We start from the raw sequence: 17,376 nt of genomic DNA on the forward strand, positions 1-17,376 counted from the left end.
GTCGAATGATAGACAAGGATAGCAAAACCAAAGTTGATCAAATACTGTCATTCAACGTGGACCTCACTATAGTAGAGCTTATAAAAGACTATCCAGGATATAAATTTTTAAAAAATTCGGTCAGGCCATTTTTGAAAAAATCGTGATAGAAATTCATAAAATCCATTTTTCTCGACAATTTTGAACAACTCCTGCATTTTTTGCTGAAATGAGACTTATGTAAGTTGATAGGACTTATAAAGGGTATGTATTTGAGAAAAAATTGTTAGAGCCGTTTTCGAGAAAACCGTAAAAGCATGTTTTCTAGTGATTTTTGCCATTTCGTATTGGACTTTATTCAATTTCTCATTGCCGAATCCTCATAGTGTGAGGACCTTTAGTTTAAAATTTTAAGTCAATCCGTTAATTAGGAATAGAGATATCGTGCTCACAGACATACGTAGACCAACACCCAAAAATCATATTTCGGACTCAGGGGACCTTGAAACGTATAAAAAATATAAAATTGGGATACCTTAAATTTTTTGAAAAGCAATACTTTCCTTACCTATGGTGGTAGGTGGGGCAAAAAACAGCTGATTTTTCTTCGTTCAACATGGAGCATATGGACCTCAGTCTATTAAAACCAAAATACAATTCAGATTTTTCTCAATATAGGTTAAAGCTATATCAAAATTGAAAGTGTAAAATTGTCAACCATTTGCTTATAGAAATAAAATTAAATTTCAATAGATTATCTTCATTTTAATTTTGCATAGAAATTCAAAATCTGTAGTAAAGATGGCGGAGAATATTTGTACAGTATTTGATAGGGGGTGCTTCCACTGTGCAAAATCGCAAAAACCTGGAAATGAAAATAGAAAAACTCGTGTCTCAAAAATGGTCTATCACTACCCACAGATCGGCAGTCTTCTTATTCAGGAAACTACAACTCAGGTAAACTTGACGATACCAAGATTAAATTTTAATCTATCACCGATTAAGAATATAATATTCATTTCTTCACCTTATTCTGTTTGTTATTGGTTCAATTATCTTATAATTATAAGGTACTTAAACTCTTGAAGAAAGTGAAATATCTTTCTGATTTAATAGAGTATCTATTTTCTAGAATACCCAAGTACCGAACTTCTTCTTAACCCATTTTATATAAAATGGATAAACGGTCAACACCAAGTAAAGAATTTGAGAGAGCTAGCAACACTTTCAAACGTAATTTCTATCAAGGTTTTATGAATGTCTGCCATTTTAGGGTATATTGGGCCATATTATTGAATAATATTATGTTACATTACTTCGTAGCTTGAAAAACAGGATACGGTACAGTATTTCTAATTTATCTTAAAAGATCAGGGTATAAATGGAGGAGAAGTCAAGTTACATCATATAAGGAAGATATTTTTTTGAATTTATTGGTTCTAAGAAGTAAGAAAAATAGATGGAAAATATCTTGTGTGCATCTCAGTAACGTACCTACTATAAAGCATTTTTCTCTCAAGCTTCTGCTACGCTACCGGGATAATTGAGTTTTCCTGAGGGCCGTTTGCAAAGTGAAATCTTAGAGGTGGGTTTTCATTTGTGCGTATCCACGTTCGGCAGCGTCTGCTATCATAATAGTCAAAATAACAAATATCCAATACATTAAATCGTACCTATTTGTATTTTAATCACGATTAACATTCAACCGGCTTTTGTGCAACCGGCACTTTGACTTTGTACTGGCATTGGCAGTACATATACTAAAATTAGAACGAGACTCAATTTATGAATCATATCGATATATCGTAAAAACTAGTACTGTGCCAACGGTTCTTAGGGATAAAAACTTGAAATTGGTCACCTTAAATTTTTTGAAAAGCAATACTTTCCTTACCTATGGTGGTAGGTTGGGCAAAAAACAGCTGATTTTTCTTCGTTCAACATGGAGCATATGGACCTCAGTCTATTAAAACCAAAATACAATTCAGATTTTTCTCAATATAGGTTAAAGCTATATCAAAATTGAAAGTGTAAAATTGTCAACCATTTGCTTATAGAAATAAAATTAAATTTCAATAGATTATCTTCATTTTAATTTTGGATAGAAATTCAAAATCTGTAGTAAAGATGGCGGAGAATATTTGTACAGTATTTGATAGGGGGTGCTTCCACTGTGCAAAATCGCAAAAACCTGGAAATGAAAATAGAAAAACTCGTGTCTCAAAAATGGTCTATCACTACCCACAGATCGGCAGTCTTCTTATTCAGGAAACTACAACTCAGGTGAACTTGACGATACCAAAATTACATTTTAATCTATTACCGATTAAGAATCTATTCATTTCTCCACCTTATTCTGCTTGTTATTGGTTCAATTATCTTATAATTATAAGGTACTTAAACTCTTGAAGAAAGTGAAATATCTTTCTGATTTAATAGAGTATCTATTTTCTAGAATACCCAAGTACCGAACTTCTTCTTAACCCATTTTATATAAAATGGATAAACGGTCAACACCAAGTGAAGAATTTGAGAGAGCTAGCAACACTTTCAAACGTATTTCTATCAAGGTTTTATGAATGTCTGCCATTTTAGGGTATATTGGGCCATATTATTGGATAATATTATGTTACAGTACTTTGTAGCTTTAAAAACAGGATACGGTACAATATTTCTAATTTGTCTTAAAAGATCAGGCTATAAATGGAGGAGAAGTCTAGTTACATCATATAAGGATGATATTTTTTTGAAGTTATTGGTTCTAAGGAAGTGAGAAAAATAGATGGAAAATATATTGTGTGCATCTCAGTAGCGTACCTACTATAAAGTATTTTTCTCTCAAGCTTCTTCTACGCTACCGGGATAATTGAGTTTTCCTGAGGGTCGTTTGCAAAGTGAAATCTTAGAGGTGGGTTTTCATTTGTGCGTATCCACGTTCGGCAGCGTCAGCTATCATAATAGTCAAAATAACATATATCCAATACATTAAATCGTACCTATTTGTATTTTAATCACGATTAACATTCAACCGGCTTTTGTGCAACCGGCACTTTGACTTTGTACTGGCATTGGCAGTACATATACTAAAATTAGAACGAGACTCAATTTATGAATCATATCGATATATCGTACAAACTAGTACTGTGCCAACGGTTCTTAGGGATAAAAACTTGAAATTGGTCACCTTAAATTTTTTGGAGAGCAATACTTTCCCTACCTATGGCAGTAGGTAGAGCAAGGAAAGTGAAAATACATAGATAGTTCATTTCCTATATGGACAAATTACTATTTTTGTGCATCACTAGTTTTCGAAATATACCAGTTAGGGAATAGGTACAGTTTAAACTTATTATAATTATTTGATCTTTGCCCCTACAAACATTCTAGTACTTAATCTGAAGATGCAGTTAACTATAAAAGCTTAAGTTTTTTTCTCAAATTAAGGCTAGTAAAACTATGTTCTGAAAATTCCCAATTTCCTTGTGAACAGGTGGAGAAAATTCCTAAGGAATTTCCGAAGAAAGTTATCAAAACTGATAAACCAGTTGAGGTATCAACAGTGGGCAAACAAACTCCCAACTTCGACCTTGAGCATGAACAGCCGGTGAAGTTGAAGCACTGTTGGTCTGGAATCACATTCATCGAAGAAAAGTATGCAAGGGAAAGAGAGAATGCATATAATGCGAATCTCAAAATTGTTCTGGCCAATAGGAGACGCTGGACTAGAATGCAACGATCTATTGGTTAGTGCTAAACAAAATATTACCATTTGAATAACTATATAGTAATTATTATTTTTATTCCTTAGCGAATACATATTTTTTTACACAAATCATCACTTGAATATAATAGATATTTATACAATTTCTATATCTATTTCACTATAAGACTATAGTTCTTGTAAAAGTTTTGAGCTCCTACAAAATATACTACTATTCTATGTAATTGTAGTGTTCTGTATAAATAATGTTGCTTTTCTCATTTCTTATTCAGAAAGACAAATTCGAAGCAGACAGATGAAAATTTGTGGACCCGAATGGTATCAAGATTTGTCATATAAGCAGGTGAGGATGAATTAAAGCAAAGGGGGGAAAAGTGGGAGGCTACTATCGATCAATTTACGTAGTTCTTTTAAGAAAAATCTAAATACAGTAAAAAGTGCATACGGTTAGCATAAAAATTCACACTGTATTATTTGTTATGATATGCTGTATAAAAATTAATCACTATAATAACTGTTCAAACTATAAGTTAATTTATACTCTTTACTCTTAACCGGTATGCACTCTGACAAATTTCCCCTTTCTTATTTCACTAATGTAGCTATCACTCCTTGAAGCGTTCCCTGATGTACTTAAAAGGGACACCGAAGAAAAATCAGTTTCTAATACAAGGAAATTTCTAAAAGACTTGGGTATTATGCCATTGCCGGATAACGAATTCCTTCAAGAACTACTGGAAAAATGCAAACGGGACCCTCTGTACTATTTTGATCAGATAAGAAAAGATATACGTTACCGAGAGAATCAACGACTTCAAGCCTTACGAGGGGAAAAAGAGCCTATTAGTAAGTATTTATTCATTTCATTTCATTCCGCTTTTCAAGGAAGAAGAAAACTATAGTTTATAACTTATGATTACAGAAGAAAAAAATCTGGTGTGGTACACTCACACAACTATCCTTGCTCATTGATCTATGAGCCTCATAAGGATAATCTAGGGGAATAACATTTTCCTTTGTTTGAATTATGAAATTTGAGGATTTTTTAAAAGTTGTCAAAACAGCTGTTTAACAAATAATAAAATATCGACGTGTGTTCTTTTGAATAAACTGCTCTACCCACCTACCTCAAGCACGAGAAGGAGGTTACAAAGTAAATTTCTCAAGGATGGGGTGGACCCCCTGTTAGTTTCTCAGGGAGGGGACTCATGCTAGTTAATAGAGATGATAAATAACTATACAGGGTATGAATTTGAAAAAAATCGGTCAAGACATTTTTGAGAAAATCGTGAAAAACATGGTTTTTTAGTGATTATTCGCCATTTTTCTCAAGAATATTACGGAGCTTCTGCAATTTTCCCAAAAATGAGATTCATGTCAGTTGATAGGGCTTATGAATTGCTATCTAGGGTATGAATTTGAAGAAAATCGTTAGAGCCGTTTTCGAGAAAACCGTGAAAAACATGGTTTTTTAGTCATTATCCACCATTTTTTCCACCATTTGAATTGAATTTTATTGAATTTCTTATTGTCGGATACTCATGGTATAAGGACCTCAAGTTTAAAATTTCAAGTCAATTGTTTAATTAGGAATGGAGTTATCGTGTTCACAGACACACACACACACACACACACACACACACACACACCACACACACACACACACCACACACACACACACACCACACACACACAGACCAACACCCAAAAATCATGTTTTTGGACTCAGGGGGCCTTGAAACGTATAGAAAACATGAAATTAGGGTACCTTAAATTTTTTTGGTAAGTAATACTTTCCTTGCCTATGGTAATAGGGCAAGGAAAGTAATGAAACGTATAGAAAACATGAAATTAGGGTACCTTGAATTTTTTTGGAAAGCAATACTTTCCTTACCTATGGTAATAGGGCAAGGAAAGTAATAACATAATGGATATCCATATTAAATGACTTTGTGTTTGTGTTGGTATTAGATTTGTTTATCAATTAATCGTTCTTGGTAGAGGAATGTAGGCTATATTATCGATTTGACTTTTAACTATAGGCCTATGTAACTAGTTATCCATTCAAAAAATAATTCAAATAGCAAGCTTAGAATGAAAGATAGCACATTTTCAGTAAGTACAGCAATTCATTTTTGAATCATTCTCAGTAAAAATATAAAAAATTGCAGGTGATGTTGAAATAGCCAAGAGGAAATATTCGGTGAGCGAGAGAATATTGCTATCGGCAATGTTCACCATCCACTTACCGCTCTTATTATTCAAGCTTCACCTTATCCTCCCACAAGTCACCACAAAATGTGAGTCTGAGTCTATATAATCTGTTCAAATATAATTGGAATACATTTTATATATTGATAGGTATTTTATATTATGATTTTGAGAATACAAACACTGCTCCATAGGCTTTGCGACTTGTGAGGAAAACATGATAATTTATGGTTGAAGATGGCATTATTTTTATTGAAAATAATTTCTATGGTGATCAATATCTATTTTGCTAAGGTCAGACTCCACCAAGCAACGCCAGTTTTGTGGAGTCGAAAAACTTACGGAGTAGCCCTCGTATTTGCAGTGAATTTCGATTTGAATTTGTATTCTTTAAGATATGGTACCTCCATATTCTACTTAATGATGAGTAAATAATCTTACAGATCCTCACAATATACTCAAAAATTTCGTTTTCAATAAACTCAAAATTTATAATTCTTAATGGATGTTTTCAGCAAAAACTGAGGTCAACATTTTGTCACCTTTACCAAGTGAAATGGTGTCATCTCTACCCGAGCCTAAAAAGAAATGGTTCAAATCTCGAAAACCAGTAAGTTGAACTATATGTTATACCGGTATCAGAGATCATGAGAAAGACTGATTTGACTTGAATTGAGTTGATCCTCGAAGAAAGACGAATACTATACAGTAATACCATATACTTAGCAATGCTATTGAAATAATTGAAAACTTTGAAGATTTTTTTCAGTTTTCAAATGTAATCACATTATTTCTGTTTATATGATTTTATATTCATAGCTTGAGGATGCACTGTAGAAAAAAATATTTGTATTATTTCTGTTTATATGATTTTATATTCATAGCTTGAGGATGCACTGTAGAAAAAAAATTGTATTATTTGTATAATGGCATAAGTGCTAAATTTTTATTTCTAATCCATTTCATGAATCTATTATTTCCTTAGGATGCCATTAGCTTTGACGCTATTGATGAGTCATTTGGAATAGCAGAACCGAAAACTGTAAAAGATGATCAACTATCCAACGATCAGGAATCTTTATGTAAGATGTCATGCAACAACTCACATTCCATATTTTCAATTGCTTATCATATTTATTGCTTTAAATATTTCAAGATTAACACTGACAAGCTACAATGCAAAGCCCTAAATCCTCTATTCTTGTGTTTTTCAAACGTAAGATTTTCAACATTCAGTTACATGTAGGCTATAAATGACAAATGGAATGCTTTTTGATTGGTTTAATCTTATTATGATCAACTTGCAAGTCTTCTTCAATCACAGACCAGTACAATTCTTTGTTAATGCAGGTGACTCTACAGATGACTTCAAATGCAAACAGAAAACTCCTTCATCGTTATCTGATCTGGAAATGACTGCCAAGTTAGTTGATGTCTCAGTTCAGACAGACATACATGATACTGAGACTACCACCCATCCTACCCAAAGCGACCTGGTAATAATGCTGAATCTACTGAACCTTCAAATTACAAAATATCAGGTTTATTATCTATCTTAAATAGCCATTGAATATATTATAAAAGTACGGGTTCAGTGATGAAAAAGAAACCACTTGGTCTTCCTCATTCAGTCCGTACTCTGGTAGACCGAGTCAGAACGGCAGTTGTTGCTATAGTTGCTATAGTACTAGACGATCGACTATTATGACAAATCTCAGGACTAGACGAAACTGACTCGATCTAAATTTTCCAGAGTACGAACTGAACAGGGAAGACCAGGTGGTTTCTTTTTCATCACAGAGCCAGTACTCTTCTAAACGTTGCAACCCATCGGAGTAGACCTACAGTATTTAGATCAGGTACTGCAACTCGACGTCCAACTCTAAAAAATTGCCAGAAAAGACTTCATGAATTTCGCTTTATTACGAAATTTAATAATACTAATTGGCTAACTGTTCTTAAACAGCAGGTGATATCCTATTATAATCAATGTCCTATCACATTTTATGATAATATCCCTGAACTTGTGAGTTCTCAGAGTCGTTCAGACATTATAGTTAGCAAAATCCTATTGTCGCTGCAATAATACTACTCACTAAATTTTCTCACGAAAGTTCAACTACAAAATTTTATCCTAATAGCAGAGTTTTTTCTCCTTGAAAATCTAAAATCTAAAAATCCAAAAATCAACCAATAAAATAATTTCTCAACTCCTATATATTTATGTATAAACTTATAATACTTATTTGAATAGGTAAGACGATACAAATACTGTAGTGAAAAAACACTTATAAACTTAAAAACTTACATTTTTAACCGAAATTTTCGATGACTGAGTCACCTTCTTCAACGGCTGTCAAAAAAATTATTTATGTATAAACTGATATACTGAAGGATTTATTCGGTGATTATTGTGAGACATGGATGGATAAATATATAATGATAACAAATGATGGCTGAACAAAACATTTGTTTCACTTAACATTTTACGTCATATACAGAGTTATAAAAAATGATGGATTCATTTTAAAATATTCATCATCACCCAAGTACTATTCCGAAATGAACAATCTCTATACCAATGGAAATAGAAAATTCCAAAGTTTTAGACTAAAAAATCAGTAGTTTTCTCTGAAACAGGTCACACAGTCAGCCAAGCAGTCAAGAGGCAGTTGCTCACTTCATCACGGAGCATTGTTTTAAGACTTGGGCAGCCACGTTTTGGATACCAGTGTGGTCTCTGGGCTTAGCATTCCGAATGGCTGCTTCAGTCTAAAAGCAGTGCGCGTTGATGGAGTGAGCACGCTTGGAGTGAACCGGCTTGCTGCTGGTCCTAGGAGACTAGTCTGACGTAATCATTGTAAACACAAGACTTGAAGTTTTCTCTTTTCATTGGTACAAAGATTATTCATTTCGGATTAGACCTTTGGTGATTATACATTTTTGAAAATTGGTCCATCATTTGTAATAACTCTGCATATTACACTATATCTTTCAGTCAGTTTATAGGGAATAAAATCACGAATTATGATCGTAGTATTGTAGCAATCTCTTCAGAGACTTTTCATTTGAATAAAGATGAATGCTATATCTTCCAATTTCAGAACGTAAAAGATGGCAAAATACCTGAAAAACTCGATTTGTCCAATCTAGAAAAGAAAAAAACAAGTGTAACAGGATTTGTTTCGATAAAAGAAAATGAAGATATGGATAATATTTCTGCAAGCAAGGGAAGCTCGTCAGTTGAAGGAAGTGATAACATCAAAAATGAAAACGAACAACTAGAGGAAATCTCTCTGAATCCTCACACGGATTACGAGAAAGTCATAGCTATAATGATGGCGTCGATAGTAAGAGTTCCAACTGATACAGAAAGCGAGAAGAGAGACAAAATAAAAGAATGTCTGGAAACTTACAACATCGAAGGGCTTTATGAGATATTCGGTATTGATACTCAACAGAAAATTAATGGCAATAAGGAAGAAACTGGTGGAAAGGGCCGGGCTAATCATATAGAAACGCCAAGCGTGCTGGTAGGTATTTTTTTAATTCGACAAATATTCAAGAAAAATAATTAGTATTCGTGTTACAACAAAAATTATTGAATTCATTCATTATCGGTCAAGTACCATTATCCATTACCTCCTAGCACTTCTGGCACCTCCAATAGAACAAACCTAGAACTCCAATGAACATTCTTTTTACAAAAACCTTTCGCTTCTTCATCCGCCCCCTGGACCCCGGCTATTTTTCTTTTTTTTATTCATCACACTGAACACCTATATAAGGGGTATATGGATTTGTCGATGATTTTCCAAGTCAAAAAATACTCAAATCAATCTTTGCATTTCATAATGCAAAAAGAATTCATCATCAGAATAAGGACATAGCCTACTTGTAACAACTCCTCCCTCACCTTAATTCTAAACTTCTCACCTGTGAGAGCCTTAAGATGTGCTGGCAATGAATTGTAAAGCCGGATTCCAGCACTCTTCACCACTCTCACATGCATACTAGTTCGATCATGATACTAGCTGTATCATTTACAATAATTATTGATAACATTATTATTCATTTGAGTTTGCTTCCCCCGTCAAATAGTCGAATATACAGACTTTCAGACTCTTTCAAGTTGACTGAGATCACTGCAGAAAAACGCTGATGGAAAACGCCTATTTTTGTCGTATCACTGGCAAACTTTTAAAGCTCCAAATTGCCGTATAAAGAAATAATTTCCCATGTAGCTAGAGAAATTATCAAGATATGAGAATTATTGCATTCCAGTCCAGTTATTTGAAACAAAATTATTTACAAAACATTCATATTCGTTCTTTCAAGTTCCAATCTAGTGAACTTGAAAAATCTAGAAAAATACATTGAAAAACTGTCAAAAACGCCTCTAAATTAGCAAAACCATTACCCAAACCAAACCTGTGTTTCATGTCGAGTTTGGACTTCCAGGTTCAGTCGTTCCTGAAAACACGCAGAATCTTGAAAACCGCCTTAGTGAGGTCCACGTTATAATGACAGTGTTTGATTAGCAATGGTATTGCTATGCTTCTCTATCATTCAACAAAGCGGATATAGCGCTATCTCTTTCTTGCTTTGCTCTGTTGCCAGATCGGCTTTTAACAATGTAGAATTAATAATTAATTAACAAAATATTTCATCTTCATATATGAAAATTCATTATGAAAAATATAATTTCCAGCTTGCTAAAATATAATTGATTATTTTTAACGAGAATGAACTGTTAATATTACATCAATAGAATTGTATCAGCTACCGTCTAAAGAAAGCATTGACAAGACAGAGAATCGGCAACGTTTATTCATCGTATATTTCTCCACTGTCATTAAAACGTGAACACTATAGACTCTAGTTGATCCTAGATCTGTAACAGATCTGAATATTTTCTGCTAATTTATTCTCAAAAAAGCTGGAAAACTCATAAAACGCTGGAATAACGCAGATTATCTTTGGCGTTCCCCAATATTATTTCAAAGCGCTCTCAATACAACATTTGTAGCATACACCTTATTAGCTGAATCACTATACCAAATCTCAAACTTTTTGTGAATCACTTATCACTTCTTATAAAACTGAGAAAAAGCAGAAAAACACCGATTAAACTCACGGCCTGGATAGCCAGAGCTTATAATGATGTATGTTCTCAAGTTTTCAGACAAACCATTTTGCGTATCTGTATTGAATAGTCAATTTCATGTTACTGAGAGTTGCCAATAACAAACTTTTGAATTTTATATTATTTTTATTATCTTATTCAATTTCAAGTTTCATTACAATTTTAATAATAAATTGATGTTCTGTCTTGTTTATCCACACTGGTATTTCAATTTGTGACTATTATGTTTGAAAATATGGAAGGCAACGGGGAGTGAACAGACTCCGCCAGGCTTCGAAAGCAATGTGGAATCGACGGCGAGTGAGACAAAGCTGGCTTCCACTGAAACGGGGCTCGAGAAACTCATTGCTCAACTTAGAGAAGCAATTCTGCAACAGCCGAAGAAGAAGCAGCTCAAGGTATCTAACTTGAAATCGCTGTTTTTCTATCAATGACTATATTTGAAAAATAACTCAGTTTTGAAATTTTGTTACATCCACTGATTTACAGGACTGCAGTTTTGTGTTGAAACCACATCAACACGAAACTATAGTCTTGTCAACAAATTTAATAAGTGTGTGTGTGAGACATAATTGAAAGTGTTTTCTTTTTAATAATGAAGAAGTTCCACAATATCAATTCATATTAAACAAATTATTTTATTATTTGCTGATTCATCTCAAATAAATTGAACTCCAATTGAAAAAATGTACCGTACTGGCGTTGGAAGATATAGGCTGAATCTATCTATAGATGGAACAGTCAGGAGAAAAAGGTTGGCTGCTCTTGCCCGCTACAATTTCTACCTTTTGCTCGTAAAAGAAAACCATCTATGAGAGACATCACTAATCTTGGAATTCTTAATTGATTGGTGAACAAACAGGAGACTTCATCGAGATATCATTCTATCATTATTGTTTTTGGATTGAATTGATTTATTCAGGTGAAATACTTGGCAGGTATTTTATTGGGTACAGAATAAAAACTACACATTTGCTACTTTACAAGTATTGTAAGTACGGTATCACTTATAGATTTTGGAACTGAATAGCCTACATTTGGAAAACGATCATAAACAGAAGTCGCAACTATGTCATGATAAATTTCATTGAAAATAAAACGTGAAATTACTAGTTTCATCATTTTTATCCGAGCAATTAATCTATCATTATCATTTTTTATAGCCCTGAATATTCCAACTGATCTGGAAAGAGAAGAATAGACTAATTTTTTACTGAATTCTCTTGAATTAGGAGCATTAATATTATTTCGAAACCTCAGATTGTGAGCATACAAGATGTTTCAAATAATTTTAAGTAGGCCTACTCTATTTCATTCCCCACAACAATCCTTGATCAACCTTTTCCAATCACGTACAATTATAGTAGCCCTAAAGTATGTGTGAAATATTTTTCCTTTTTCGCTGAGTGTCAATGGAAAATGGATAAAAACATTGAATTTCTCATCAAACTTATTCCATGTTCTACCAGTATGCACTCTCCATCCTTGCGAATGCGGGGGACCCACTGGCTTCTTTCCCAGACATACAAAAATGTCAGCCCATAATACGGTGGTATGAAATAAGAACTGGACTTAAGAAGAAATTGAATGACAGTGATAGAGGTACATGAAATGAACTTACTAATTTTGTAAATTTTTCAGTAGATTTGAAAATCAACTCATTACTACTAAATTTCGCCACTAACCTATCCACTCACAAACATGTTTAAAACTCTTCAATTTTGTTGTTCAGCACGAACTGTTCACTATTGAATCACCTCTTTGTTATTAAAAAGAACGACTAGTGGTCAAATTCCTTCAAGGAATGAATCCATTAGATAAAAACATTGAATTCCTTATCAAACTTATCCCATGTTCTAACAGTATGTTAGAATAACATTCACAGTACTGTCACAATAAGATTTTTCGTTAAGTCCGCCATCTTCCTATACAACCAGGTGGAAAAATTCATTTATTGAAGAAATTTGAATGCTAGTCGTTCTTTTTAATAACAGAAACGTGATGTTCAAAGCACATTCATCAATTTTGTTCTTCAATTCTCTTGTATTTTAGTGATAGTTATTTCTCATTTCACAACGGTACACGGTACGGTTCTAGTATATAGTATATATTCAGTTTATTTAGTTTCTCATAACATTTTTTTCTTCAATAATATAAAATAGGTTTTTCCTTGTATTTCTTTCTCTCAATTTTCAATTTATTTTTATGGTGATTATTGTATTTTTTTATTGTGGAGCAATTTTTTGGATTTTCCCGTGTGCTCCCATATTGTTGTAAGTGAATAAATAAAAATATTTATACTAAATCACTATAAAAACAGGAATTTTAAAAGTTCAAGCAATTTAGCAGAATTCTAGAGAATGGTTTGGATCTAGTAATGAGTATTGTTTCTTATGCATATCATGTTAAAGTGAAATATTAGCTTTGCAAGAGTTCTTGTGAATTTCATATTATCCTTGCATATTGAATTCAATAATAATAATAATAAAATAATATAATTATCACTTTGGGCATGTTGAAGCTGGTGCAATAGCCTCTAACTTCTCAACGCTAACTACTTTTGTAATTCAAGTAACCCAATAATAAACTGAAATAGTCTACTAACACATCCAATGATATACCACCACATATAGAATAAATTATATTCTAATTCCTAAATTGTTTAGCTTTTACAAATTTAGTATTTATTACCCTATATTTTTATAATAAGGAACTGAATTAATTATGTTTTGTAACTCAATTACCCTGCAGAAAAACTCCTGGGAAACAGTAGAAAAGCTTGGAGTGTTCTCATGTCAAATAGAAGTTGTCTTTCAACACAAAAGATTCCACGCTGCATACTGACAAGCAAGCAATTGGCCAGCTACACGTGGGATAGGAAGAAATGGGCCATGAATAAGGTACACGTTATTACTTTCCTTGCCCTATTATCATAGGTAAGGAAAGTATTGCTTTCCGAAAAAAATTAAGGTACCCCAAATTCTAAATTTCTATACGTTTCAAGGTCCCCTGAGTCCTAAAAAGTGGTTTCTGGGTATTGGTCTGTATGTGTGTGTGTGTGTGTGTGTGTGTGTGTGTGTGTGTGTGTGTGTGTGTGTGTGTGTGTGTGTGTGTGTGTGTGTGTGTGTGTGTGTGTGTGTGTGTGTGTGTGTGTGTGTGTGTGTGTGTGTATGAGTGTATGTGCGTCTGTGTACACGATATCTCATCTCCCAATAATTAACGGAATGACTTGAAATTTGAAACTTAAGGTCCTTACACTATAACGATCCGACACGAACATTCTCGATCAAATGCAATTCAAGATGGCGGCTTAAATGGCGAAAATGTTGTCAAAAACAGGGGTTTTCGCGAATTTCTCGAAAATGGCTCCAACGATTTTGATCAAATTTATACCTAGAAAATTCGTTGATAAGCTCTATCAATTGCCACAAGTCCCTTATCTGTAAAAATTTCAGGAGCACTGCAACATCTATGCAAAGTTTGATTTTAGATTCCCAATTATCAGGCTTCAGATACAAATAAAACAAAAAAATCAAAGTGAAAAATATTGAGCATAAAAATCTCTACAATTAATATCTAGTAACAATTTCACCTGAAATTGAAAATAAGCTCGAAATTCGAGAAAATAAGATTATTCAATTTCAAACTGTTGGCAACTGTTGATTCTATTAAATCATTCACTATGAAGAGATAACAGACTTTGTGTGTCTGCAGCGTTATTGTCCTGTCACCAGCTGGCTCAGATCTTAGAAAAGTAGACTTGAGATGCGCGTGAACACTATCGTCAGTTGATCATTTTCATAACGGCAAGGAAAGTTGTGTGAGTGCACCATAAAAATCGTGGGTATAACCATTTGAAAAGGTTATTTTTACATCCAAGCCCCCCCTCCGCCCATCCCCTTAAAACCTCAGAACCCACTTAGCCATTTTATTCCATTAATCATAAGGATTCTAATTTTGTTTTACATTGTAGAATTCTTGATATCTACAACTTACTGTATTTTGTGCTGTGTAAATAAAATTGATTTGAAATAATTTTAGTTTCTCAGTTCACCGATTAAATTTGTTATTGCACCATAATTCCTATATTATGCCATCTTATTGATATTTACGAAATTGATTTATATAGAAACGAAATTTTTCAAAGCATATTATGCTAATTGTGATAGCAAAAGGAACAATTTTGTTAAATTTTGGCTAATAATAAAAAGTAGGTGATTTTTTAAAATATGATTCATTCAGTTGGGTTTTGAACCCATTCAATTTTATTCTGTTAATCGAAAGATATCTTTGCAGATTAACACTGCCTTGAACAATCATAAACGAAACATTCGTCAAGCGATGGTGGATGATGCTCGAATTCTGTACAGCACAATGGATGATTTTCATTACGATTCAAAACTCAATACGAACATTCGGAAAACATTCTTCACTTATCTGCCTTCGGCTGAGACTGAGATTTATGTCTAAATTTCTTCAAAGCCAATAACTTGAACTTGTCATAATGGATGAGATACCTTTTTGTCATTGTTACCAGTTTCATAGTATTATGCGTAACAATAATAACCTCTATTAGCCAATCTAAGAACAATATTTTAGGATATTTTTTCATGGAAATAGGTTCATTATATACCTCTTAGACCTATATTTTTGTTGAATTTTAGTTTAAAAATTGATTAAAAAATAGCAATGTTAGAGTATGTTTTTTTTCGAGCATGGTGACCATGGTCTTTTTCCAAAGCTTTATATGGTCCTAAATTCTTGTGTTTGGAAAATAATCGCTTGCTATTTTTCAATATATTCAATTTCTTTCAAGATTTTAAAGATGATGCAACTATCTAGAAATCATAGGCCCGATTGCACAAAAGCCGGTTAAATTTGAATCGTAGTTAATTCCACAAGAACGGGAAGGCCTTTTAGAAAAGACGGCTTCTCCGATTGGTTCTCGTGTAATTAATCACGGTTTAAATTTAACCGGCTTTTGTGCAGCCGGGCAATAATGAGCTTAGGATATAAATAATGTGGTAGTGTCTTCAGCCTTGTTTCTTGGAGCTGAGTTGCACAAAAGCCGGTTAAATTTTAACCGTGATTAATTTCACGAGAATCAATAAGAGAACCCCTCTTTTCAAAAACGCCTTCTCTGATTGGTTCTTGTGGAATAAATCACGGTTAAAATTTACCGGCTTTTGTGCAAACGGCACTAAGATGAGATAATCACATTTTATTTCAAACTATGGGAGAAGTTTAAGTTAGGCAATTTAAGCAAACTATGGAACCAAATTCAATATATTATACTCCCGATTAACGGAATGACTTGAAATTTGGAACTTAAGGTCATTACAATATAAGGATCCGACACGAACAATTTCGATCAAATTCAATCAAAGATGGCGGCTAAAATTTTGTCAAAAACAGGGCTTTTCGAGATTTTCTCGAAAACGGCTTCAACGATTTTAATCAAATTTATACCTAGAATAGTTATTGATAAGCTCTATCAACTACTACAAGTCCTATATCTGTAAAAATTTCAGGAGCTCCGCACCATCTATGCAAAGTTTGATTTTAGATTCCCAACTATCAGGCTTCAGATACAATTTAAACAACAAAATTAAAGTGGAAAAGATTGAGCATAAAAATCTCTACAATTAATGTTCAGTTACATTTTCACCTAAAATTAAAAATAAGCTCGAAATTCGAGAAAATGTGATTATTTCAATTATTGCAAACTCTTGGCAACTGTTGATTCTATTAAATAATTCACTATGAAGAGATAGCAGATCTCGTGTGTTTCCAGCGTTATTGTCCTGTCACCAGCTGGCTGCTCAGACCTTTGAAATTTGAATAGTAGTAGACTTGAGATGCGCGTGAACACTAGCGTCAGGTGATCAATTTTCATAACGGCAAGGAAAGTTGTGTGAGTGCGCCACACCAGATTTTTGAATAAACTTTTTGACTTTTGAACTTGAATAAAAACAAAGTAAAAATCTTTTAGAACCCTTTTTTTCAAAAACTTTATAAAAACGGTTAAAAAAATAAAGGGTACTACAAGATTTTTATAAAGGTTCTATTAATTTGTTAAAAAGTAGACCATGTTAGTGAAGTGTTTTTATATAACTTTAAAATATTTTTTAATATTTATAATAATATAATTATTTCTCAATAATTATTAATCAATTGAATTCATCTATTTTTTAATATTGCCCATTTATTAATTTTAAATGTTTATCTTGTCAAATTTTCATGTATAATCTTCATTGAAGTTAGAAATTCTCAGCAAAAAAGTGACTTGGCTCAGTTTGAACCACCAGCCTCATATATT

At 33.1% G+C, this 17,376-nt stretch overlaps 1 protein-coding gene across 5 annotated transcripts; it reads left to right on the top strand.

Moving 5' to 3' along the window:
* The first annotated feature begins 638 nt into the window (after nt 1–638).
* On the top strand, nt 639–15,793 carry LOC111060628. 5 transcript variants are annotated; one of them, XM_039429720.1, is made up of 13 exons: nt 639–936; nt 3,470–3,722; nt 3,973–4,043; nt 4,303–4,546; nt 5,872–6,000; nt 6,427–6,521; nt 6,897–6,993; nt 7,262–7,407; nt 9,016–9,444; nt 11,297–11,455; nt 12,527–12,659; nt 13,809–13,957; nt 15,354–15,754. In XM_039429720.1, exons 1-13 carry the CDS (start codon nt 781–783, stop codon nt 15,525–15,527), a joined length of 2,235 nt encoding a protein of 744 aa, XP_039285654.1. In that variant the 5' UTR covers nt 639–780; the 3' UTR covers nt 15,528–15,754. The 5 variants fall into 5 exon arrangements, 3 of the variants coding, with proteins under 3 accessions (XP_039285654.1, XP_039285655.1, XP_039285653.1); XM_039429721.1 differs by lacking the exon at nt 639–936 and adding an exon at nt 1,940–2,262 and having other exon boundaries at nt 11,300–11,455; nt 15,354–15,793; XM_039429719.1 differs by lacking the exon at nt 639–936 and adding an exon at nt 1,945–2,262.
* Nucleotides 15,794–17,376: the final 1,583 nt, after the last annotated feature.

The sequence above is a fragment of the Nilaparvata lugens genome, chromosome 5, assembly GCF_014356525.2.
Source record: "Nilaparvata lugens isolate BPH chromosome 5, ASM1435652v1, whole genome shotgun sequence".
Taxonomy (NCBI): domain Eukaryota; kingdom Metazoa; phylum Arthropoda; class Insecta; order Hemiptera; family Delphacidae; genus Nilaparvata; species Nilaparvata lugens.

What these genes read in the sequence shown, in the direction of transcription:
- LOC111060628 (XM_039429720.1), top strand. Translation starts at nt 781, where the DNA reads ATGGCGGAGAATATTTGTACAGTATTTGATAGGGGGTGCTTCCACTGT. An exon ending in TAGAATGCAACGATCTATTG is followed by an intron (nt 3,723 to 3,972) that starts GTTAGTGCTAAA and finishes TTTCTTATTCAG; the next exon opens with AAAGACAAATTCGAAGCAGA. An exon ending in CAACGATCAGGAATCTTTAT is followed by an intron (nt 6,994 to 7,261) that starts GTAAGATGTCAT and finishes TTGTTAATGCAG; the next exon opens with GTGACTCTACAGATGACTTC.